We start from the raw sequence: 25576 nt of genomic DNA on the forward strand, positions 1-25576 counted from the left end.
CACAAAGCAGCCACACTTCCCGCCTGCTCTTGCGCAAGGAAATTTACAGTATGGCGTGGTAAGAGAGGGTGTCTTGCGCAAGAGCTACGCTCTTTTCTAACAGGTTCATGTGGCTTGTTTGGATGTGCCATTGTGGCACCCAAGTTATTAATAAATATTTTATAAACCTTTACCTTTTCTCTCTGCTGCCATGTCTTCTCCCCTTGCTCCATCAGCTCCTCTGGTGCCTGCTGCCCCCCAACTCCTCACCCTCCTATGCTGTCCTGACTCCTGCCCTTCTCACTGCCCTCAGCCCTCCTGAGACCTGCCCCCATCTGCCAGCCCTTCTCTCCCCCCTGTGCCCACTCCTCCAGTAGCCCCACTCTGATCATATGAGCTACCCCTCCTCATCCCCTCTTCCAACATCTCCCTCTACACACCTGCCCTGCCTCTCTCCTCTGGTGCTGGTCCCTCCCCTGCAGGTGTCTGCCCTTCCTCTTCACCCCAAAATCCCCTCGCACCTGCACCTTCCCTTAGCCCTGCACCCTCCTGGTGCCTCCCCCTTCCCTTACTGCCCCTGCCCCCTTTGCCCTCTTTTTCCCTGATGTTCACCCCCTCACCATTCTCTGTCCCATTCCCCTCCTGCCCCTCTGTGCCCTCACACATGGCTTTCTCCATGCCCACCTTTCTCGTGCCCACCCCTTCTTTCACGCTTTCTCCCAGCACCCTCCTTCCCCCCTCTAGCCCTCAGTGCCCTTCCCCTCTCCTCTCCTTTCCCAGCATCACCCTGTCCCCCCTCCCGCTGACACCTCCTCTCCTGCCCTTTTCCTCATTGTCTGCACTTGGCCCCCTGGCATTTGTCTCTCCTCCACCCTGTCTCTTGGTGCCTTCCTCTTTCTTCCACCTCCCCCTCCACACAAGCCCCTTTCTCTCCCTCCTCCCCCCTCTGCACAAGCCCTTTCCCCATAGTTTTCCCCCGCCCCTACCTTCTGCCTTCCACTTTGTGGGGCTGGAGTCTGCGCTCGGGCCCCGAACTCCGAACCCGGAGCTAGGCCACGCAACGCAACATGCCTCCAAGGAGTTTTAAAGTCCCGGGCCGTGACGTCACGTCACGCTCGGGTGTCCTCCCTGCTCACCTGCAAACGCCGTGCATGGCAGCAGCAGCGCGCACCGGCGAGGGGGAGCCGCACTGAGAGCCATGCACAGCAGGGATGGTCCGGGGCCACCGGGGACGCTCTGGGGGCAGGGTGAGAGGACGTGCAGGGAGGACCGGTGGGGAGGGTCTGGGGCTCGCTCCAGGCAGAGCAGGGGGAGAGACCCAGCTCCACATATTGCTGGAGCAGGGCCCCGGCTCTGAATATTAACGCGCCTCCCATGGCGCCCAGCACACTTCTGGGTTCAGGACGCGGGGCCCCATTCGGGGGAATCGGGTGAGTCGGCCTAAGGCCGGCCCTGACTCAGGCCTTCTGAGGAACAAACATGGACAAAAGGTGGGCTGGAGCAGTATTGCTTTTGGGGTTATTGACACAGTAAGAGTAAAGTGATACTCTCATACATACATCACATTCATGCTGACAGTTGGGAGGCAGGCTGCAAGTGTGGTGTAGATTCCTTTTGATTTTGCTAGTGGCTGGAGTGCTGGGCAGGAGTGAGCTTCCTGGAGACTCAACCATGATGTTCCTTGGGAGATACCTTCGGATCTGTAGGAGGTTTTATTTCCTCCAGGCTAGTCCCAGGTTTCTGCTGTGATGTTACTTTTTGTCCGGGGGAGAAGGGGGAGAAGAGGGATTTCTGGCTGCTTCTCAGTTAATTTATCTGCTCGAAGGGTTTAAAAGGTCACGGATCCTAAGCTGCCTTTTTGGTTGGGTATTTCTCATTCACACCTCTCACACATTGCACAGGTTACATACATATTCATAAGGAATATGGTTTCTAAGCAAAATGGAGCCTCATGGCCTTGGGTACAAGAAACTATAGATAAGCTTTTTATCATGCCTTTGGTATGTTAACAAAATATAACTAAGAAAGCCAAGGTCAGGGAAGAAGGGAAAAGCAGAGGAGTATGTCTGGTCAGCTAGACACCCAGTTAGGAGGAGGGAGGGGGGTCGTGTCCAACTGGTTACAAGTCCATACTCTTTCCCCTAGGTCTACATCCAGTCTGCCTTTCTCCCCCCTTTACATCCCTCTCTTCCTGAGCTCTTTGTCCAGTCTCGGCATCCCCCCTCCTGCCGCATCCTTGTTCCATTCTTTTTTGCCCATTCAGTTACAGCCTTGCACTGAATCCCAGTCCCTCCTACCTGTGCTTTCCTTTTCCTTTCCTGGCTTCTTATCTAGTCTCTTTAGCCAGCCATGTGTTTCCTCCTTCCTTGGCTTGCAGTTGTAGGCTCAGTTCTCCCCTTCTTTCACACCTGTTCCTTGTCCCAATCTACCCTCTCCTCCCCTGCTGAAGATCCAGCTCTTGGCCCATCTTTATTTGCAACAGTTAGCTTTGTCCTCCATGGTGCCTGGGCCTTATAGAAGTCATTGAGAGGACAGGAGAGGCAATCCATCATGGCTCACAACTACTGTAATTGCAGGGAAAGTCCTGCTCAGGCCTGGGCTGCAGTGAACATAGTGGGGATGGAATTATCAGGGGCTTTAGCTACTAAAATGAGTGATGTCTCTATGGGGCATGTGTGAACTGATTTTTTTTATCAAAAAGCATTCATCTTTGGTATATCTGGATTGAAAGATATACCTTCCAGGGTATTCAAGTCCTTAATGCGTAACATGAGGGAGTCATAAATTTTAAGGTCACAGAAATCATTGTGATTGTCTAGTCTGACCTTCAGTATAGCACACGCTTTACAGCTTCCCCCAAACTTAGCATATCTCTTAGAAGAACATAAGAACATAAGAACGGCCGTACTGGGTCAGACCAAAGGTCCATCTAGCCCAGTATCCTGTCTACCGACAGTGGCCAGCAGCAGGTGCCCCAGAGAGGGTGGACCGAAGACAATGATCAAGCGATTTGTCTCCTTCCATCCCTCTCCAGCCTCTGACAAACAGAGGCCAAGGACACCATTTTATCCCCTGGTTAATAGCCTTTTATGGACCTAACCTCCATGAAATTATCTAGCTTCTCTTTAAACTCTATTATAGTCCTAGCCTTCACAGCCTCCTCTGGCAAGGAGTTCCACAGGTTGACTACACGCTGTGTGAAGAAGAACTTTCTTTTATTAGTTTTAAACCTGCTACCCATTAATTTCATTTGGTGTCCTCTAGTTCTTCTATTTAGGGAACTAATAAATAACTTTATTAGCCCTCTCCACACCACTCAAGTTTTTATAGACCTCTATCATATTCCCCCTCAGTCTCCTCTTTTCTAAACTGAAAAGTCCCAGTCGCTTTAACCTCTCCTCATATGGGACCCGTTCCAAACCCCTAATCATTTTAGTTGCCCTTTTCTGAACCCTTTCCAAGGCCAAAATATCTTTTTTGAGGTGAGGAGACCACATCTATACACAGTATTCAAGATGTGGGCGTACCATAGTTTTATACAGGGGCAGTAAGATATTCTGGGTCTTATTTTCTATCCCTTTCTTAATAATTCCTAGCATCCTATTTGCCTTTTTGACCGCCGCTGCACACAGTGTGGAAGTTTTCAGAGAACTGTCCACGATAACTCCAAGATCTCTTTCCTGATTTGTCTTAGCCAAATTAGCCCCCATCATACTGTATGTATAGTTGGGGTTATTTTTCCCAATGTGCATTGCTTACACTTATCCACATTAAATTTCATTTGCCATTTTGTTGCCCAATCACTCAGTTTGATGAGATCTTCTTGGAGTCCCTCACAGTCTGCTTCTGTCTTGACTATCCTAAACAGTTTTGTATCATCTGCAAACTTTACTACGTCACTGCTTACCCCTTTCTCCAGATCATTTATGAATAAGTTGAAAAGGATTGGTCCCAGGACTGACCCTTGGGGTACACCACTAGTTACCCCTCTCCAATCTGAAAATTTACCATTTATTCCTACCCTTTGTTTCCTGTCTTTTAACCAGTTCTCAGTCCAAGAAAGGACCTTCCCTCTTATCCCATGGCCATGTAATTTACACAAGAGCCTTTGGTGAGGGACCTTGTCAAAGGCTTTCTGAAAATCCAAGTATACTATATCTACTGGATCCCCCTTGTCCGCATGTTTGTTAACCCCTTCAAAGAACTCTAACAGATTAGTAAGACAGGATTTCCCTTTACAGAAACCATGTTGACTTTTGTCCAATAAATTATGTTTTTCTACATGCTTCACAATTTTATTCTTTACTATTGTTTCGACTAATTTGCCCTGTACTGAAGTTAGACTTACCAGTCTGTAATTGCCAGGATTGCCTCTAGAGCCCTTTTAAAATATTGGTGTCACGTTGGCTACCTTCCAGTCATTAGGTACGGAAGCCGATTTAAAGGATAGGTTACAAACCACAGATAATAGCTCAGCAATTTCCCATTTTAGTTCTTTTAGAACCCTTGGATGAATGCCATCCGGTCCTGGAGATTTAACATTAAGTTTTTCTATTTGTTCTAAAACCTCCTCTAATGACACTTTAATCCGGGACAGTTCCTCAGATTCATCACCCACAAAGGACGGTGCAGATTCGGGAATCTCCCCAACGTCCTCAGCCGTGAAGACCGAAGCGAAGAAATCATTTAGTTTCTCCGCAATGGCTTTATCGTCCTTGATTGCTCCTTTTATAGCTCGATCATCTAGGGGACCCACAGGTTTTTTAGCAGGCTTCCTGCTTCTAATGTACTTAAAAAACATTTTGTTATTTTTTTTTGAGTTTTTGGCTAGCTGTTCCTCAAAATCTTTTTTTGCTTTTCTTATTACATTTTTACACTTGATTTGACAGTGTTTATGTTCTTTTCTATTTATCTCACTAGGATTGGACTTCCGCTTCTTAAAAGATACCTTTTTGTCCCTCACTGCTTCTTTTACATGGTGGTTAAGCCACGGTGACTCTTTTTTAGGTCTCTTGCTATGTTTTTTTAAATTTGGGGTTGTAGGGGATTGACCCCCCGGGGGGGCTTACGTCTGCCCCCTCAGTCACCAAAGCGTTGTTTACCACTCCACGCAACTTACTCGGTGCGCGCCCCGCGGCGGTTGGGGGAAGGGGGTCCGGGCCCGCCCTCGCTCCGGACCCCAGCCCAGGGCCCTAAGGTAAGGGAAAGACTCCCCACCTAACAGGGGGGGTCGAGACCCCTAAACTCCCCTGCTCTCAGGGTCCGCGTCCCTGCCCTGGGCCACTTCTTCCCCCTGGAACCAATCGGTTCACCTCGGTGTTCCCTCGGCCCCCACCCAGGGCCTCCAACACCAGCTTACACTCGCTGGACCTTGCAGGTGAAACGTCTCCTCGGCGTCCTCCCCCTTTGCCTGGCTCCCGGCCGCTTTTGAATGGGCCGCCGGTCGCAGGCAGATGACGTCAGTGCCTTCGTCTGCCTGCGGCCCCTCCCAGGGTCGAGCGTCGTGTGACGTCCCCCTGACGTCACCCCGCCCTCGTCCCCCTCTGGCGCTAACTGCCGGCCCCGGCTCGTCACCCGGCCGGGGTGCCGGTTCCCCCGTTCCTGCCCCGTGCGCGGCAGTCTGTGCCGCGGCGGCTTCCCTCGCCCCCGCCCGCCCCGGCTCGTTCCCCGGCCGGGGCGCCGGCTTCCCTGCGCTGGAGCCGCAGGCGGCGGGCTGTGCCGTCCCGGGGGTTGAGTCCTCCCCCCCTCTCCGCGGCGTGCCGGCGGCTCTCAGGAGGGGCGGGGCTACCCCGCCACAGGGGTATATCTTTAAGTTGGGCCTCTATTATGGTGTCTTAAAAAATTTCCATGCAGCTTTCAGGGATTTGACTCTAGTCACTGTGCCTTTTAATTTCTATTTAACTAACCTCCTGATTTTTGTGTAATTCCCCTTTTGAAATTAAATGCCAGGGTGCTGGACTGCTGAGGTGTTCTTCCCACCACAGGAATGTTGAATGTTATTATATTATGGTCACTGTTTCCAAGCGGTCTGGTAACGGTTATATCCTGGACCTGATCCTGCACTCCACTCAGGACTAAATCGAGAATTGCCTCTCTCCTTGTGGGTTCCTGCACTTGCTGCTCCAAGAAGCAGTCATTTAAGCCATTGAGAAATTTTATCTCCGCTTCTCTTCCTGAGGTGACATGTATCCAGTCAACATGGGGGTAATTAAAATCCCCCATTATTATAGAGTTCTTTATTTTGGTAGCCTCTCTAATCTCCCTCAGCATTTCAATGTCAGTATCGCTGTCCTGGTCAGGTGGTCGGTAATATATTCCTACGGCTAATTTCTTATTATTGGAGCATGGAATTCCTATCCATAGCGATTCTATTGAACATGTTGATTCACTTAATATTTTTATTTCATTTGATTCTACATTATCTTTCACATACTGTGCCACTCTGCCACCCACCTGGCCTGCTCTATCCTTTCGATATATTTTATATCCCGGTATGATTGTGTCCCACAGATTTTCCTCATTCCACCAGGTTTCAGTGATGCCTATTATGTCAATCTCCTCATTTAATACGAGGTACTCTAGTTCACCCATCTTATTAGTCAGACTCCTAGCATTTGTGTACAAGCACTTTAGAAATTTGCCATTGGTTATTTGTCTGCCCTTCCCTGATGCATTGCATACCGTTATATGCAGTTGTTTGTCTGCTCTGGCCCATGGTTTGCCTTCTCCCCTCCTCTCTTTCTGACTACAGCTTAGGGAATCTCTATCAATGGATTCTCCTCTAAGAGAAGTCTCCCTCCGATTTACGTGCATCTCCGCACCAATCGGCTTTCCCCCATCTCTTAGTTTAAAAACTGCTCTACGGCCTTTTTAATGTTTAGTGCCAGCAATCTGGTTCCACCCTGGTTTACGTGGAGCCCATCCTTCCTGTATAGGCTCCCCAATCATCCAATCTGGATTTAAAATTTGTCAATGATGAAGAATTCACAGTGATCCTGGGTAAATTGCCCAAATGGTTAATTACTCTCACCATTAAAAATGTGCACCTTATTCTCAGTCTGAATTTGTCTAGCTTTAGCTTCCTCCCATTAAATCCTGTTACATATTTCTCCACTAGATTGAAGAGTCCATTATTAACCTTCTCTTCATTAAGCAGCAGATTGAATACTTTGAGTCTATTGCTATACAGTGCGTGTTTTCCATTAATCATTTTTGTGTCTTTTTCCTGAATCTTCTTGAGCTAGAGGTTTTTTAAACGTCACAAAAAAATTGTTAGCATGTGCAAAACAGTTCCCCCCCCTTGCCTTATTTATGAAAATGTCTGAATACTTCTGGCTGAAGTTTGCCTGAACAATTGAGCCTGAATCACAGTCCACATGCAAAATTTTAACCCAAATAGTTAGGCAAAATTTTAAGTAAACAGGATCATGTAATTTTAAGTGTTAGATAACTAATGAGAGAGCCCTACTAGCTCTGCCTATAATAATCAAGGGTACTTCTCAAGGTCTGACTGTTTCTTCAGAGCACTGTACAATGAATGAGAAAACTGGTCATATAGCACATGCCCCTAAAAAGAAGTGTGTTTTCATAATAAATACTTCCATTATTTTCCAGAAGTAATGTGACTTTTTGCTTTCTTTCTCTTGTATATGTAGTTTAAAGATGAGTGCATCTTTTCCATCTGATTTTACACACTATCTTCAGAGTAGAATTTTATGTTTAATGCTTTAAAATTATAGTTATTTTATATAGAATATAATTGTTTCTGAAAAGCACAACTGTTTCATGTGAAATGTTTGGTGCGATAGAGAAAAGAATATTGGACTTAGCAACTAAATATGCATTGCAGTTATTGAGTCTAGAAATGTAAAATATTTATACAGTATAAACTATAGTTTTTCTGTTTTTTCCTTAGTTTTGTTGGTAATTGTGAAATTGATTTGGAGATCAAGAGATACTTCTGCAGAGCTGGTGTAAAAAGTATACAGGTGAAGTACAGTTTTCTTTTGTTTAATCATAACCACAATTTTGCAAATTTTCTCACCTCTGTCATAGGGATGTTAAATAGCAGTTAAGAAGCTAATCAGTTGATGGACTTGCCATCGACTACTAGATTAGTCAATAAGGTGGGTTGCTGCAGCTCTGCTAAATGTAGTAAATGCCACGCTTTCACTACATTTAAAAAGTAGAGCTGCTATGTCTGGGACCTACTCGTGCCATTTTCCCCGCTGGGCTTCTGCCTCCCTGCCCTCCACGGAGACGATACTGGGGGAACTGGCTTTTTGAATAGTGACTCAACTAGTTGAGTAGTTGCGTACATCTCTACTTTGTCATGATACAATTAACCAGTTGACATGCAAAATATAATTCAATATGTTGCTTTTGTTATTTGCTTTGAATTACATAGCATATGCCTGTTACATAATAACTTAAAGAACATTAGCATACTCTTAACTTACTAGTTAATTTGGAAAATATGGAAGTAAATGTTAAATGTATGGTATGTTCTGCTGAGAACAGCGTGCAGCAGAAATAAGTTTTTAAGAATGAATTAGTTCATAAGGTATATTTATAAGGATTCATATTATTCGTGTCTCTGCTATCCATGTATGTCTGTTGCAGCAGTTTGTGGCATATGAGCAAATACATTTTCCACACTTATCATTTGTGTGCTGTAAAGTAGCATTCAAGGATATTTAGCATCAATTACACATAAATCAAAAGTATGATAGTGTAACTTATCACTATTTAGGGTGGATACTTTTGTTTTCAGAGGACTTGCAAGAAGACGTGCACCACTAAACTCACCTCTGTTAAGGACCTTAGTTAGATTTGAGTGGAATATCAGACCATCTGAACTTGTATAAACTCACCCATAATGAAAGACTTTTAAAATGTACTTTTATGTGTATATTTACCACTTGGGGCACTTAGTCTACATATAGTACCTAGATTGGTAGGAATCAATTACCTTTTCCTTTTTTCAGATTCATGGAACTATGAGGGTTATCCTAGAGCCATTGATTGGAGACATGCCCTTAATTGGAGCGCTATCTATTTTTTTCCTTAGAAGACCTGTAAGTAAAAAAAATCTAGATATAAATTATTGCTCTGCTCTTTGCTAGTGCATTAATAGGAATAAGCAAAGTATTCTGATTTTTATGAAAAAAGAGACTGAAGCATGAGGACACTGTATGCATTGCAAGAATTCTCAGGATTTACCTTGTGACAGGGCATTTACCTAGAAGATTTAACTATTTGCCTAATAAAAGTTGCAATGCCTTTAGTGGCTGGGCTTTAAAAAAAAGCAACCAAACCCCTAGGAATTATATGTATAGTGAAATTAGTTTCAGAGATCTTAGAATAATTGCATTTATATAACAACTTTCCTGTTCGTTACATTTTTGACATATTTTTAAATCTGATTTCTGTGTTCAAAATCAGACTGTTGGTACAGTCACATTTTAGAAATCTACCCTTTCTCCAGGCACTTGTGTGTCTATTTAAGATGGTTTTCTACCTCACAAACAGCAATGAAAATAAAAATTTATTTTGATTTTTTGGAGCCGAAACCAATTTATATATTGTATTGATGTATGAAAAAGATGTTTGGCAAGCAAGAGTCTATATTTTCAAAAAGCAGGAATGTTCATTTATATTACGTAAAATTGTTTCAAACCTTTTAATATTCAGGGCTGACTTTGTCTCTTCAATGGTAGGAGGAATCAAGAAATTTTTGCTGATAAATAGAATTCAAACAGAATTTTGAATGTGTCTTCCTGAATGCTTACTGTGGGGCCAAGCTGGGGTCTAATTCTACAGTATGACCTACTTTAACTGTTTGTGTGGTCTGTGCTGGTGAACACTAGTGTTCCCTAATGCACACTTAGGGTATGTCTACCCTAGTTCGAACTAGGGATGCAAATGCAGGCATTCGAAATAGTCATTGAAGCGGGGATTTAAACATTCCACGCTTCTTAGCAAGATCTCTTCATTTCAAAAAATGAGAAGTAACGTTAGTTTGAACGAGGGGGTTTGGTTCGAACTAACGTGTCCCGGCGTGCACTTCCTGGTTTGAATCAGCTGTGATTCGAACTAGCGCGCTGGCGAGATCTTGCTAATGAAGCGCAGAATATTTAAATCCCCGCTTCATTGACTATTTCGAATGCATGCATTTGCATCCCTAGTTCAAACTAGGGTGCAAGTGTAGACATACCCTAATATACTGTGGTTTGAAACAGCAGTACGCAAGTGTGCATCCGCAGAGTCCACATTGGCAACTAGTGCATAACACTTTGGAGCACTGTAGATTTAAACCCCAGCTTGCTGTGCAGTAAGTGTTTGTGTAGACATGCCCTTGAGTTTTTCCTGCATGTACTGAGACATTTTAACTTCCAGATGGTGAAGAATGCAATAATATGGAATCTCTTTCTGTTACAAAGTCCTTCCATCTCCATTTTTTCAGTCATCTTTCTTCCTGAAAATAGAAATATCTGTTTTGATAACCAGTACTTTGGGAAACAGACTTTTGATTTATTGCCTCTATGTGGAGTGCCACTGTTTTTATTTTTTGTCTTGAAACTATTGTGCCTAGAACTGCCTCTCCATTTATCCCTTGCATCATTTTTCCTTCTGACTTGAATAGAATGTAAAATCTCTTCCTAAAAAGTGTTGCTCACCTTATGAGCGATATAATGCTGGAATAGCACATTTTTTGAGCCTTGAGATCTAGCAATTGTGATTCACTTGGCTAAATTCCCCCACCAATTTCTATGTCTATTTGTGCCCATTTAGTTCTTGTGAAAGGTGCCAGATAGACAATGAAGCACAATATAACAATGTTCTTGATATAGAATTGACGTGGAAAATTAGAAATATAGGACTGGAAAGGGGTCTCGAGATGTTATCTAATCCAGTCCCCTGCACTCATAGCAGGACTAAGAGTATTATCTAAATAGACCATTCCTACCAGGTGCTTATCTAAACTGCTCTTAAAAAACTCCAGTGATGGAGATTCCACAACCTCTCTAAGCAATTTATTCTTGTGGTTAGCTATCTTGACAGGAAGTTTTTTTCCTAATGTCCAACCTTAACTTCCCTTGCTACAAATTAAGTCTTGTTCTCTCATCAGAGGTTAAGAAGAACAATTTTTCTCTCTCCTCCTTGTAATCTTTTATGTACTTGAAAATGGTTTGCTGAAGTCTACCTTCTTTTTCTCCATTATCTTTATTGTGCTATTTTCTCTCCTATCGTTCCTTAGAATCATGAACAGTGTCATTTCATGATCACTTTCACCTAAGCTGCCTTCCACTTTCAGATTCATCTGTTCATTCCTCTTTGTCTAGACTAGTCTCTTAGATTTTGAAATGAATTTTAGAGTCTAGATTTAATTGGCAAGGACTGCAAGTAGACTAGAATATGAACATCAGAAATATTCTGAATAACCATAAAATTCCTGAAAATGTCAGATCCTGCCAATATCTTGAGACTTACTTAGCCAGTGATCCAGTTCCATCCATACTGAATAGCATTTGTCCAAAATGTAATCAATTCTTAAAATAAGTTTTATATAGCAGGTTTATTAGCAAGTAGTAATAAAACAAAAACATGACAAGATTTCTTTCCCAATGTATCTTCTTTAATATTTGTGCTTTAATCTTCTGCAGAAAGATCAAAATACCTTTAAGTACATAGCAGTGAAATCCTGGAACAAAATTCTGTCCACCATTTAGAAACTGAGTGATGGTAGCCAAGAAAAAGCTTTTCTTTACTGTATTTGTTATGGGAGAGGAGGAATTGTTTGGCAGCTAGAAATGGATTTTGTTCTCATGTTTTCCAGTCTAAAGTAACCGACAATAATTCCACTAACTCTGCAGCATCTGCTTGCTGACTTTAATGACTATATAAGGCATTGCTGGCTAAATTAATAATTCTGAACATACTTATCTAATGAGTTTGCCAGAGTCTTTTATCACTTTCCTGAATCTTTTTTGGGGGGTGGTTGTTTTTTTTTCAGCTGCGGGAATTCCCACTTCATACTTTCTAATAAAATATTTTAAAAACTAGATTTGTTGATGAGGCTAACAAGTTTATTAAATATGCTTGCATGTGCATCTTTAAACAAAGAAAATCTTTTAAAATGTTCCTGTGTTTTGAACCTAGATTTTTCTTTTATATCTGATGTGCTTTAATACTGAAGAATTGAAAGGGAAGCTGTAATAACTGAGTTAGGAATCATAATGTTTCTTTTGTATTACCGTCTATACAGTTCATGCATGAGCTTATTTAACTGCATATTTTACCTTTTTTTTTTTTTTGAAAATTTCATTCAGCTCATCTACCCTAAATGTAGGCAAAAATAAAATATGTTGCCAATGAGTTAGTTATGATTTTTTAAACTAGGAAGTTTATAGTCATTCTGTAAATTTATGATTCTCAAACTTTCCTATGGTGAAATGCTTCTTAAGTTTAGATTTCTTTCCCAGTCTCTCACCTTTCTGCAGCAGCTAGAATATTTGGTTTTATATATATTAAAAATGAAGGAAGACAGGATAAAAATAAACTTTGCTTTTCATAGAGAAGATGCAGTTGCTAGGTAATATCCTTCCATTTTGTATCTGTTTATTTCCGCTCTCCGAGTATTGGACTTTTGCTCTCTGAGTAAGTGTACTTTTACACAATGAAGTACTATTAGGAGGGAGAGTCCTCTTTACAGTTTGATCCTGTCCTCTTGGTCTTCTGCCACTTCAATTTTGGTAATGGTTGCAAATTTGAATATCGGGTAGAATTTACAAAATTGATTAAGTGATGGGTTCTTAAGGCCCACACTTTTAAAGGTTTTTCGATGTTGTTGCATTTAGTGTTGCAGGTGCCTCAAAATGCAGTTTTCAAAAGGGGTTTGACAACTTAGGAGCCTAAATCTCTTTCGACAGTGCATTTAGGCTCTTATGTGCCTAAAGCCCTTTTGAAAATGAGCCTTTGGTGCTCGAACACGGAGTGCAGCAGTACCTAAATACCTTTGAACTCTGAACATAAGGGATTTAGATACTTTGGAAAGTTTATCCTGGGGCATATTTCTTGGGCATAAAACTCTCATGCAGTTTGCAAGGGGATGGGGTTGGGAGGTTGTTTGATATGTCTGAATTGGTCAAAAAAATCTGGAAACTATTTTTTAAATTGTACTGGGCTACAGTATTACTTACAGGTCCAAGAGGACAGGGTCAAACATTAAAATGGGTTCTCTCGCCTAATAGTACTTCATTTTGTAAAACTATTCTCACTTAGAGAGTGGACGTATATCAGCTTCTGTTACGGAGGTGCTCAGTGGAATATTTGTAAGAGTTCCACAATCTGAGAATCATTGCAATATGGGATATTCTTTAGAATTACATTAATGTATATGTTTAGAAAAGTAAAAGCAATTAAAGTCTTTATAATGTTGTGCAGTTTAGCTGTATAATTTCATCTTTTAATTCATGGGTAGGTTAGGATAGGTTAAAGTTGGAAAGGCCTACATGAATACTTCCAAAGTTCAGGTATAACTATGTGTTAACCCTGACCATCTAATGTTGTTAAGTATGTCAATCCCTGTTTGCATTGAGAACTACATTGAGTTTAACATCCTGTTGATGAATACAGATTATGTGTTCTTGCATAACTTTGCCAGAGAAGTTGAGTCATCATTATATCTTTGCAATACTGGGAAAGTGCACTGGAAAGTGTTCCTTTGCCGCACCACAATGTAGGAAACTTTCTCTGGTAATCCAGATATTCAGGCATATAGGAATTAGGGTTGTAGCCCTTTGCATTCACGGAAAAATCATATTAAATATAAGTCAAATATGTACTTGATTTGCTAAAGTGGGATAACAAAGAGATTGGGAAAAGCTGTTCCTAAGCCGAACTCAGAGGATCCTCATACTCAATTCAATTGTGGCTAGAGCTTTTCTCCCAGAAGAGAGATGTATAAAAATAAAAAATGTCTATATAGCTCCTTCTCTAGGTCTGGTTTTTTTTTTAACTCCAGTGTTTTTTTAACCACAAGATCACTATTTCAATTTAAGTGCAATGTAAAATCTACCTAAAACCCAAATACCCTTGCCACACTTCCTTCCTGACCCTTCTCTGAGACCCTGCCCTTGCTCCAACCCTTATCTGACGCCTCGCCTGCTCCATCCCCCTTCCTCTCCCATCCTCACACACTTTCACCAGCCTGGGGTAAAGGTTGGGGTTTGGGCTCTGCTCTTGGGTCAAGGGGTTCAGAATGTGGGAGGGGCTCTGGCTGGTCACTGTTTAACTGAGATGGCTTCCAGATGGTGGAACAGCGGGGTTAAGTCAGGCTTACTCCTGCGCTGGTCCTGCACCACTCCTGAAAGCAGCTGGCATGTACAGCAATGGCTCCATGGCACCATGTGCTGCTCCTCATCTACAGGCACTGAGCCCACAGCTTCTACTGGCCATGGTTTCCGGATATTGATCAATGGGAACTGCAGGAGAGGTGTCTGCAGATAAGGACAGCATGTGATGACCCCCTGCTCTGCCTCTCTCAGGAGCTGCAGGGACATGCCATCCACGTCCAGGAGCAGCAATTACCACAGGAATAATGGCTCCGGCCATGACAGGTTAGGCATTTTAGAACTCACTCCTGAAATAATTAAATTTAATCATGAGAGAAATGAAAATTATGAAATGCACAAATCAGTCAAAAACCAAAAATAACCCACTTTGCAAGCAGTAAAGTAGTAACAGCAGCCCCCCATGTATGTGTTGGGTCGGGAGATGAGAGTGAAGGACAGTGTGTGTTTGTGAGAATGACAGACACACACACAGTGTAGCTGTGTCTACACTGCACCCCTTTTCCGGAAAAGGGATGCAGATTAGACACATCGGAATAGCAAAATCCGCGGGGGATTTAAATATCCCCCGCGGTAGTTGCATTAACATGGCTGCCGCTTTTTTCCGGCTTGGGGATAAGCCGGAGAAAAGCGTCAGTCTAGACGTGATTCTCCCCGGAAAATAAGCCCCTTTCCGGAGGATCTTTTATTCCTACTTTCAAGTAGGAATAAAAGATCCTCCGGAAAGGGGCTTATTTTCCGGAGAATCACGTCTAGACTGACGCTTTTCTCCGGCTTATCCCCAAGCCGGAAAAAAGCGGCAGCCATGTTAATGCAACTACCGCGGGGGATATTTAAATCCCCCGCGGATTTTGCTATTCCGATGTGTCTAATCTGCATCCCTTTTCCGGAAAAGGGGTGCAGTGTAGACACAGCCTGTGTGTGACAAAGATTTGCATTGCCAAGCTGCCTCCATCCCCTTCTCTCTGTGTGGGGATGAGGTACAGGAGTGGGCAGAGGACGGACACCCTGACATCAGTGCCCCCCTCTTCTCCCTCCCACACTCTGCATAGCAAGCAGGAGGCTCTCATGAGGGCAGCTCCCAGGGAGAGGGCAGGAGTAGCAGGACAGTGGGTGGAGGGGCAACTGAAGTACTAGTGCTTGAGAGCTTCCTGGCCAAAGCAGTCAGAATCTCCTGTCAGAGGCTCCAAAATCTACCAGTAGATCCTGATCTGCTGGTTGGTGACCACTGTTTTACTCCATCTGCTAGGTCTCTGGGCATCTAACAATGTCTTCAGGAGAATAGATTTTCAGCACGGGTTGGTGATAAATTATAAACCAGGTTTAGTCAGCGTGTATCACAAAATAGTAATCCCACAGCAGGTGTTAACATCACTAATGTGTACTCAAAAAGTAATGAGGAGTACACTTTTTGGTTCCTATGTGATATCAATAATACTGTTGATGCATCTACTTGGGCTGAGTAGCACATTTGAAGAACAATTAGTTAGCTGGGGAATATTGATCACCAAAAGAAAAGAACCTACATATTACAGCGGAGAGCAATCAGACTGTCTCTTAATTCACTTTTACCTCAAGTCAGACAGAATAACAGATGATATGATGGTACTGTTAGCTGAATAAGCAAGGGGAAGCTCATTCCCTAAAACTATAAATGGATGCAAAGAATCGTTGGAAATGGTGTTTAGAACACAATGTTTACACAATAGAAATCCATTTAGCTGGGGAATAAAACAAACCTGCAGATTAACTGAGTGGGTTGAAATGTCAGATATATGAATGGTCTGTGAAGGACAAAGTAGTTACTCATTTCATCCTCATTCAGACTATGGGGAATCCGATAATTTAGTGGTTTGCATCCAATGACGATAGGAAGTGTCAGAAATTTTGCACGAGAGCAGTCAGAAAAAGGGACTTAAATATTAGGTGTCTTTCTAATATACTGGTTAGGACTTCCTGTATCCATTTCCCCACATTCAGAAAATGATAAACAAGTTAAGACAGAATAAGGACAGTGTAGTTTTCACAGCACCAGCATAGCTCAGGAAACAATGGTATCCAAACTTATTTAATGTGTTTAATGTGTCTCCTATAATGGCAAGGAGAAAGGAGGGTCAGGGCACAACAGGGAGGCAAGATCAAATCAGTATCTTAGATGCCTATATACAAATGCGAGAAGTATGGGTAATAAGCAGGAAGAACTGGAATTGCTAACCAATAAAAACAACTATGATATCATTGGTATTACAGAAACCTGGTGGAATGGGACGCATGATTGAAATGTTGGTATGGAAGGGTACGGCTTGCTCAGGAAGGACAGACAGGGAAAAAAGGGAGGAGGGGTTGCCTTGTATATTAAAAATGTACACACTTGGACTGAAGTGGGGATGAACGTAGGAGATAGCTGTGTAGAGAGTCTCTGGGTTAAGCTAAAAGGGGTAAAAAACGAGGGTGATATCATGCTAGGAGTCTACTACAGGCCACCTAGCCAGGTGGAAGAGGTGGATGAGGCCTTTTTTAAACAATTAACAAAACTATCCAAAGCCCAAGATTTGGTGGTGATGGGGGACTTCAACTATCCAGACATATGTTGGGAAACTAACACAGCCAGGCACAGGCTATCCAATAAGTTTCTGGACTGCATTGGAGACAACTTTCTGTTTCAAAAGGTTGAAAAAGCTACCAGAGGTGAAGCTGTTCTGGATTTGGTTTTAACAAATAGGGAGGAACTAGTTGAGAACTTGAAAGTGGAAGACAGTATAGGGGACAGTGATCATGAAATAATAGAGTTCATGATCTAAAGGAAAGGTAGAAGGGAGACCAGCACAATTGAGGTAATGGATTTCAGGAAGGCAGATTTTGATAAGCTCAGGGAACTTGTAGGTAAGGTCCCATGGGAAGCAAGACTGAAGGGAAAAACAACTGAGGAGAGTTGGAAGTATTTCAAAGGGACGTTGTTAAGGGCCCAAAAGCAAACAATTCCGCTGTGTAGGAAAGATAGAAAATATGGCAAAAGACCAGCTTGGCTTAACAAGGAGATCTTGCATGATCTCAAAAGAAAAAAGGAGTCATATAAAAAATGGAAACTAGGACAACTAACAAAGGATGAATATAGGCAAGCAACACGGGAATGCAGGGGCAAGATTAGAAAGGCAAAGGCACAAAATGAGATCAAACTAGCTACAGGCATAAAGGGAAACAAGAAGACCTTTTATAAATACATTAAAAGCAAGAGGAAGACCAAGGACAGGGTAGGCCCACTGCTTAGTGAGGAGGGAGAAGCAGTAACAGGAAACTTGGAAATGGCGGAGATGCTCAATGACTTCTTTGTTTCGGTCTTCACCGAGAAGTCTGGAGGTGTGCCTAACGTAGTGAATACAAGCAGAGAGAGGGTAAGTTTAGAAGATAGGGTACACAAAGAACAAGTTAAAAATCACTTAGGAAAGTTAGATGTCAGCAAGTCACCAGGTCCTGGATACTCAAGGAGCTGATAGAGGAGGTATCTGAGCCTTTAGCTATGATTTTTGAAAAATCATGGCAGACAGGGGAGATTCCAGAAGACTGGAAAAGGGCAAATATTGTGCCCATCTATAAAAAGGGGAATAAGAACAACCCAGGAAACTATAGACCGGTCAGTTTAACATCTGTCCCAGGGAAGATAATGGAGCAGGTAATTAAGGAAATCATATGCAAACACTTGGAAGGTAATAAAGTGATAGGGAATAGCCAGCATGGGTTTGTGAAGAACAAGTCATGCCAAACTAATCTGATAGCTTTCTTTGATAGGATAACGAGCCTTGTGGATAAGGGAGAAGTGGTGGATGTCATATACCTAGACTTTAGTAAGGCATTTGATATGGTCTTGCATGATATTCTTATTGATAAACTAGGCAAATATAACTTAGATAGGGCCACGATAAGGTGGGTGCATAATTGGCTGGATAACCGTAGTGAGAGAGTTGTTGTTAACGGTTCTAAATACTGCTGGAAAGGGATAACAAGTGGAGTTCCTCAAGGGTCTGTTTTGGGACCCGTACTGTTCAATATCTTCATCAATGATGTAGATATTGGGATAGAGAGTACGCTTATTAAGTTTGCAGATGATACCAAACTGGATGGGGTTGCAACTTCTTTGGAGGATAGGGACATAATTCAAAATGACCTTAGCAAGTTAGAGAAATGGTCAGAGGTAAAGAGGATGAGGTTTAATAAAGAGAAATGCAAAGTGCTCCACTTAGGAAGGAACAGTCAGTTCCACACATACAAGATGGGAAGCGACTGTCTAGGAAGGAGCATGGCGGAAAGGGATCAAGGGGTCATAGTGGACCACAAGTTGAATATGAGTCAACAGTGTGATGCTGTTGCAAAAAAAGCAAATATGATTCTAGGTTGTATCAACAGGTGTGTTGTAAGCAAAACTTGTGAAGTCATTCTGCCGCTCTACTCTGCACTAGTTAGGCCTCAGCTGGAGTACTGTGTCCCGTTCTGGGCGCCACATTTCAAGAAAGATGTGGAGAAATTGGAAAGGGTACAGAGAAGAGCGACAAGAATGATTAAAGGTTTAGAGAACATGACCTATGAAGCCAGGCTTCATGAACTGGGCTTGTTTAGTTTGGAAAAAAGAAGATTAAGGGGGGACATGATAGCGGTTTTCAAATATCTAAAAGGGTGTCACAAGGAGGAAGGAGAAAATTTGTTCCTCTTGATTTCTGAGGACAGGACAAGGAGTAATGGTCTTAAAGTGCAGCAGGGGAGGTTTAGATTGGACATTAGGAAAAAATTCCTAACTGTCAGGGTGGTCAAATATTGGAATAAATTGCCAAGGGAGGTGGTGGAATCTCCCTCTCTAGAGATATTTAAGAACAGGTTAGATAGACATCTGTCAGGGAAGGTGTAGACGGAGTTTGGTCCTGCCTTGAGGGCGGGGGGCTGGACTCGATGACCTCTCGAGGTCCCTTCCAGTCCTATTATTCTATGATTCTACGACTAATGGAGCCTCTGCCACTGGTACCAGTCTTGTTGCAAGAAACATCCATTTCTTCTTCGAGCAGTGTCCTGTGGGTGCTCCACTGTAGGTGTTGGGCTTGTCCCGGCGCCGCAGATTGGAGAACTTTTGTAGCCGTAGTCTGCCGGGCCGTGCATGCGTGAAGCGCGGCTCGTGCTCTTTCGCGCCATTTGTGTTCACACGGTCTGGCTCCCGCCAGTTCCTCCTGACCATCCTCGGCCACGGACGGAATACCGTTTTCTCCTCAGACTCTGTCAGAGTGAGAGAGAGGAAAAACTTCAGGATTTAGTTAGATAGTTCATAGTTAGTTCTTTCCTGTTGTTATAGTTAGTTAGTATTAGTCGTAGTCGTTATAGTTTTAAAAAAAAAATTTTCTTCACAAGTTATCCGTAAATAGTTTTTTTTCCTTGACTCCTGTCAGAGGAAGACAGAGGCGACCATGCCGGGTTCTCCTGGTTTTAAAAGGTGCAGCTCATGCCGGGAAGCAATGCCTGCCTCCGACGGGCACACTTTCTGCATCCGGTGTTTGGGTGAGGGACACATACCCCAGTAGTGTGCTCACTGCTCCAAACTCACCACGAGAGCAAGGAAGGACAGGAACATGAGGCTCAAAATGCTCCTCTTCGATAGGGCATTACAGCCACAAGATGAGGCGACTCCTGTATCGCTCCCTCTTCCCTCATCCAAGCCATCTCCAAAGAAGGCGAAGAAAAGACCATCGCCTTCTCGTTCCCTTCCCCCGACGCGTGTTAGCATGGAGGACAAACCGGGCACCTCGGGCGTGTGTGGCCCTTCTAAGGCGAAGCACTGCCGCAGCACTTCAGCGCCGCAGCCCGCAACTATTCGGCCACCTAAGCTATCGTTGGCACTGAAGCCTTCCCCGGCGCCGACGTCACATACGGCACCGAGAACACCCTCTGCACCGCCCACGACTGCAGCACCACAAGCGATCCCAGCACAGACCACTCTTAGGGCACCGACTTCCACCTCGGCACCGAACGAACCTCCGGCATGGATTGCGTCACCAGCACCGCGTCGCCCCCCGGCACCATCAGATGCTCGGGCACCACACTCTTTGCCGGCGCCGAGTGACTCTTCGGTGCGGGAACTCACCCTGGCTCGGGAGTCTGCTCTCCCACAATGCTCTCTGCCTTCTGATGCGGCACCGTCGGCGCCGACTGAAGGAGATGTGCAGCCTACGCGACCTTCTCTGGGGCGGACTGCTTTAGCCTCTCATCGAACATCTAGGAGAATCATCACACCATCTCCTACACCAGAAAACATCCAATTTTCACTGGAACCGCCTTCTCCTTCATCAGGTCTCTCTCCCCAATCTGAGACACGCGCAGAGGATCGACCGTTCTCCACGTATCTCGCCAAGACGTTATTATCGCTGGTCACCTCCACCAACTCCGAGATCCAGAGAACGAACCCGATCTCCTAGGTCTCCATCATGCTCTGGTCGCTATGGGTATTATACCTCTCACAGGACCCGTTACTATAGCAGATCTCCGCATCGCTCCCCATATTACCACAGGTTACCGGAACACCATTATTATAGGCACTATTCTCATTCTCGATGTTCCTCGGTATCTTATTCTCCACATTGGTGTCTCTCACCACCCAGCAGGGAGCGTCAACCCTTACCGGCAGCAACCAGACCACCAACTCCATCAGGTGTCCCACCTCCCCAACCACCCGAGCCTCAGGTGCTGCTACAACATACCATTCAGGATGAGCCTCAAGACCAATCTCCCACCGACCAATCCTCTTCCTCGCCCGATGATGCTGTATTCCAGGAAGACACATCTCCGTCGGACGATCTCCGACAGTTTCAAGACCTTTTCAGGAGAGTGGCGGCGTCACATAAAGTGCAGATTGCGGAAGTTCAACAGAAGTCCCACCACCTGCTCAGGAACCTTCACCCTTCACAGCAGGCCAAGGTAGCTCTCCCATTGGATGATGCCATTCTGGAGATTGTTGACGATATATGGCAGTTGCCGGCTTCTGCACCGGCCACCAACAAAAAAGCAGACAAAAAATACTACGTTCCAGCCAAAGGGATGGAGTTTCTTTTCTCTCATCCCCAACCGAATTCTCTGGTTGCCGATGCGGCCCAACAAAGAACGAGGGGCCCGCAAACAAAGACCGAATGTCCCAGACAGGGACATGAAACAGCTAGACCTCTTTGGACGAAAGGTCTACTCGTCTGCTACCCTTACACTCCGTTTGGCAAATTATTCGGCGCTATTAGCTAATCATAGCTTTGATAACTATTCCAAACTAGTGCCCCTACTGGAACATCTACCCGAGAGCAAGAGGGAGGTCCTTAAAGCGGTGGTCCAAGAAGGCTATGCAGCTTCCAGAACAGCTCTCCACATAGCTTTGGACACGGCTGACACTGCAGCGCGTACCACAGCCACATCCGTGGTCATGTGCAGGGCCTCTTTGCTACACCAGGCAGCAGTTCCTAAAGACCTTCTTGCCAAAGTCCAGGACCTGCCCTTTGATAGACAGAATCTCTTCTCTGACAAAACCGATCAGGTGCTTCATTCTGGTAAAGATTCAAGAACCACACTCAAGACTCTAGGCATGCATACTCCTCCCTTTCGTCGAAAGAGGTATACTCCTTATCAGAGACAGAGATTGTTCACCTTCCAACCATCTCAATATAGGCAGTAGGACCAGCAACGCAGCCGGCAGCGCCAGCAGAAAAGAAGACCTCCGCCAAAAACATCTGGCCGTCTAAATACCAAGCAACAAGTTTGACATCCCAGTCGAGGGACTGTGCACCATTCCGCTGAACACCCATCCCAACCCTCCACAGGCATTATTCCACCATCGCCTGAGACCCTTCGAATACCGATGGTCTCACATCACCACCGACAGATGGGTATTGCAGATAATCACGCTAGGGCATACCATTCCATTCACCTCACTACCCCCACCCAACCCCCCCACCCCGTCCCTTTTCAGGGACCCATCTCACGAGCCTCTGTTACAACAAGAGGTCGATCGCCTCCTCGCCATCGGAGCAATAGAAATAGTACCAAAAGAGTTCCGGGGACGGGGGTTCTATTCTCGATATTTCCTAACGGAGAAAAAATCAGGGGGATGGAGACCGATTCTCGACCTCAGAGGATTAAATCATAGAATCATAGAATCATAGAATAATAGGACTGGAAGGGACCTCGAGAGGTCATCGAGTCCAGCCCCCCGCCCTCAAGGCAGGATCAAGCTCCGTCTACACCATCCCTGACAGATGTCTATCTAACCTGTTCTTAAATATCTCCAGAGAGGGAGATTCCACCACCTCCCTTGGCAATTTATTCCAATATTTGACCACCCTGACAGTTAGGAATTTTTTCCTAATGTCCAATCTAAACCTCCCCTGCTGCACTTTAAGCCCATTACTCCTTGTCCTGTCCTCAGAAACCAAGAGGAACAAATTTTCGCCTTCCTCCTTGTGACACCCTTTTAGATATTTGAAAACCGCTATCATGTCCCCCCTTAATCTTCTTTTTTCCAAACTAAACAAGCCCAGTTCATGAAGCCTGGCTTCATAGGTCATGTTCTCTAAACCTTTAATCATTCTTGTCGCTCTTCTCTGCACCCTTTCCAATTTCTCCACATCTTTCTTGAAATGTGGCGCCCAGAACTGGACACAGTACTCCAGCTGAGGCCTAACTAGTGCAGAATAGAGCGGCAGAATGACTTCACGAGTTTTGCTTACAACACACCTGTTGATACAACCTAGAATCATATTTGCTTTTTTTGCAACAGCATCACACTGTTGACTCATATTCAACTTGTGGTCCACTATGACCCCTAGATCCCTTTCCGCCATGCTCCTTCCTAGACAGTCGCTTCCCATCTTGTATGTATGGAACTGATTGTTCCTTCCTAAGTGGAGCACTTTGCATTTCTCTTTATTAAACCTCATCCTGTTTACCTCTGACCATTTCTCTAACTTGCTAAGGTCATTTTGAATTATGTCCCTATCCTCCAAAGAAGTCGCAACCCCACCCAGTTTGGTATCATCTGCAAACTTAATAAGAGTACTCTCTATCCCAATATCTACATCATTGATGAAGATATTGAATAGTACGGGTCCCAAAACAGACCCTTGAGGAACTCCACTTGTTATCCCTTTCCAGCAGGATTTAGAACCGTTAACAACAACTCTCTGACTACGGTTATCCAGCCAATTATGCACCCACCTTATCGTGGCCCTATCTAAGTTATATTTGCCTAGTTTATCAATAAGAATATCATGCGAGACCGTATCAAATGCCTTACTAAAGTCTAGGTATATGACATCCACCGCTTCTCCCTTATCCACAAGGCTCGTTATCTTATCAAAGAAAGCTATCAGATTAGTTTGGCATGACTTGTTCTTCACAAACCCATGCTGGCTATTCCCTATCACTTTATTACTTTCCAAGTGTTTGCATACGATTTCCTTAATTACCTGCTCCATTATCTTCCCTGGGACAGACGTTAAACTGACCGGTCTATAATTTCCTGGGTTGTTCTTATTCCCCTTTTTATAGATGGGCACAATATTTGCCCTTTTCCAGTCTTCTGGAATCTCCCCTGTCTGCCATGATTTTTCAAAGATCATAGCTAAAGGCTCAGATACCTCCTCTATCATCTCCTTGAGTATCCTGGGATGCATTTCATCAGGACCTGGTGACTTGCTGACATCTAACTTTCCTAAGTGATTTTTAACTTGTTCTTTGTGTATCCTATCTTCTAAACTTACCCTCTCTCTGCTTGTATTCACTACGTTAGGCACACCTCCAGACTTCTCGGTGAAGACCGAAACAAAGAAGTCATTGAGCATCTCCGCCATTTCCAAGTTCCCTGTTACTGCTTCTCCCTCCTCGCTAAGCAGTGGGCCTACCCTGTCCTTGGTCTTCCTCTTGCTTTTAATGTATTTATAAAAGGTCTTCTTGTTTCCCTTTATGCCTGTAGCTAGTTTGATCTCATTTTGTGCCTTTGCCTTTCTAATCTTGCCCCTGCATTCCCGTGTTGCTTGCCTATATTCATCCTTTGTTAGTTGTCCTAGTTTCCATTTTTTATATGACTCCTTTTTTATTTTGAGATCATGCAAGATCTCCTTGTTAAGCCAAGCTGGTCTTTTGCCATATTTTCTATCTTTCCTACACAGCGGAATTGTTTGCTTTTGGGCCCTTAACAACGTCCCTTTGAAATACTTCCAACTCTCCTCAGTTGTTTTTCCCTTCAGTCTTGCTTCCCATGGGACCTTACCTACAAGTTCTCTGAGCTTATCAAAATCTGCCTTCCTGAAATCCATAACCTCAATTGTGCTGGTCTCCCTTCTGCCTTTCCTTAAGATCATGAACTCTATTATTTCGTGATCACTGTCCCCTATACTGTCTTCCACTTTCAAGTTCTCAACTAGTTCCTCCCTATTTGTTAAAACCAAATCCAGAACAGCTTCTCCTCTGGTAGCTTTTTCAACCTTCTGAAACAGAAAGTTGTCTCCAATGCAGTCCAGAAACTTATTGGATAGCCTGTGCCTCGCTGTGTTAGTTTCCCAACATATGTCTGGATAGTTGAAGTCCCCCATCACCACCAAATCTTGGGCTTTGGATAGTTTTGTTAATTGTTTAAAAAAGGCCTCATCCACCTCTTCCACCTGGCTAGGTGGCCTGTAGTAGACTCCTAGCATGATATCACCCTCGTTTTTTACCCCTTTTAGCTTAACCCAGAGACTCTCTACACAGCTATCTCCTACGTTCATCTCCACTTCAGTCCAAGTGTGTACATTTTTAATATACAAGGCAACCCCTCCTCCCTTTTTTCCCTGTCTGTCCTTCCTGAGCAAGCCATACCCTTCCATACCAATATTCCAATCATGCGTCCCATCCCACCAGGTTTCTGTAATACCAATGATATCATAGTTGTATTTATTGGTTAGCAATTCCAGTTCTTCCTGCTTATTACCCATACTTCTCGCATTTGTATATAGGCATCTAAGATACTGATTTGATCTTGCCTCCCTGTTGTGCCCTGACCCTCCTTTCTCCTTGCCATTATAGGCCGTAGTCCCCCCCATTTCCAACCCATCTCCCAGTCCCGCACATTCAGCACTTACCTGTGGGCTTTGCTCACCTGCCCCCGACAAACCTAGTTTAAAGCCCTCCTCACAAGGTTAGCCAGTCTGTGTCCAAACAAGGCCTTCCCGCTCCTGGAAAGGTGAACTCCATCT

At 44.1% G+C, this 25576-nt stretch overlaps 1 protein-coding gene across 6 annotated transcripts in view; it reads left to right on the top strand.

Moving 5' to 3' along the window:
• The window catches only part of ESYT2 (extended synaptotagmin 2), a 181806-nt gene that overhangs the window by 69853 nt on the left and 86377 nt on the right, over window positions 1-25576 (top strand). For all 6 annotated transcript variants that reach the window (XM_075922738.1, XM_075922735.1, XM_075922736.1 and 3 more), the window contains exons 5-6: window positions 7895-7967; window positions 8967-9056. In XM_075922738.1, coding sequence (XP_075778853.1) covers window positions 7895-7967; window positions 8967-9056 — 163 coding nt within the window. The remainder of the gene's footprint in view (window positions 1-7894; window positions 7968-8966; window positions 9057-25576) is intronic.

The sequence above is a fragment of the Pelodiscus sinensis genome, chromosome 2, assembly GCF_049634645.1.
Source record: "Pelodiscus sinensis isolate JC-2024 chromosome 2, ASM4963464v1, whole genome shotgun sequence".
Lineage (NCBI taxonomy): Eukaryota > Metazoa > Chordata > Testudines > Trionychidae > Pelodiscus > Pelodiscus sinensis.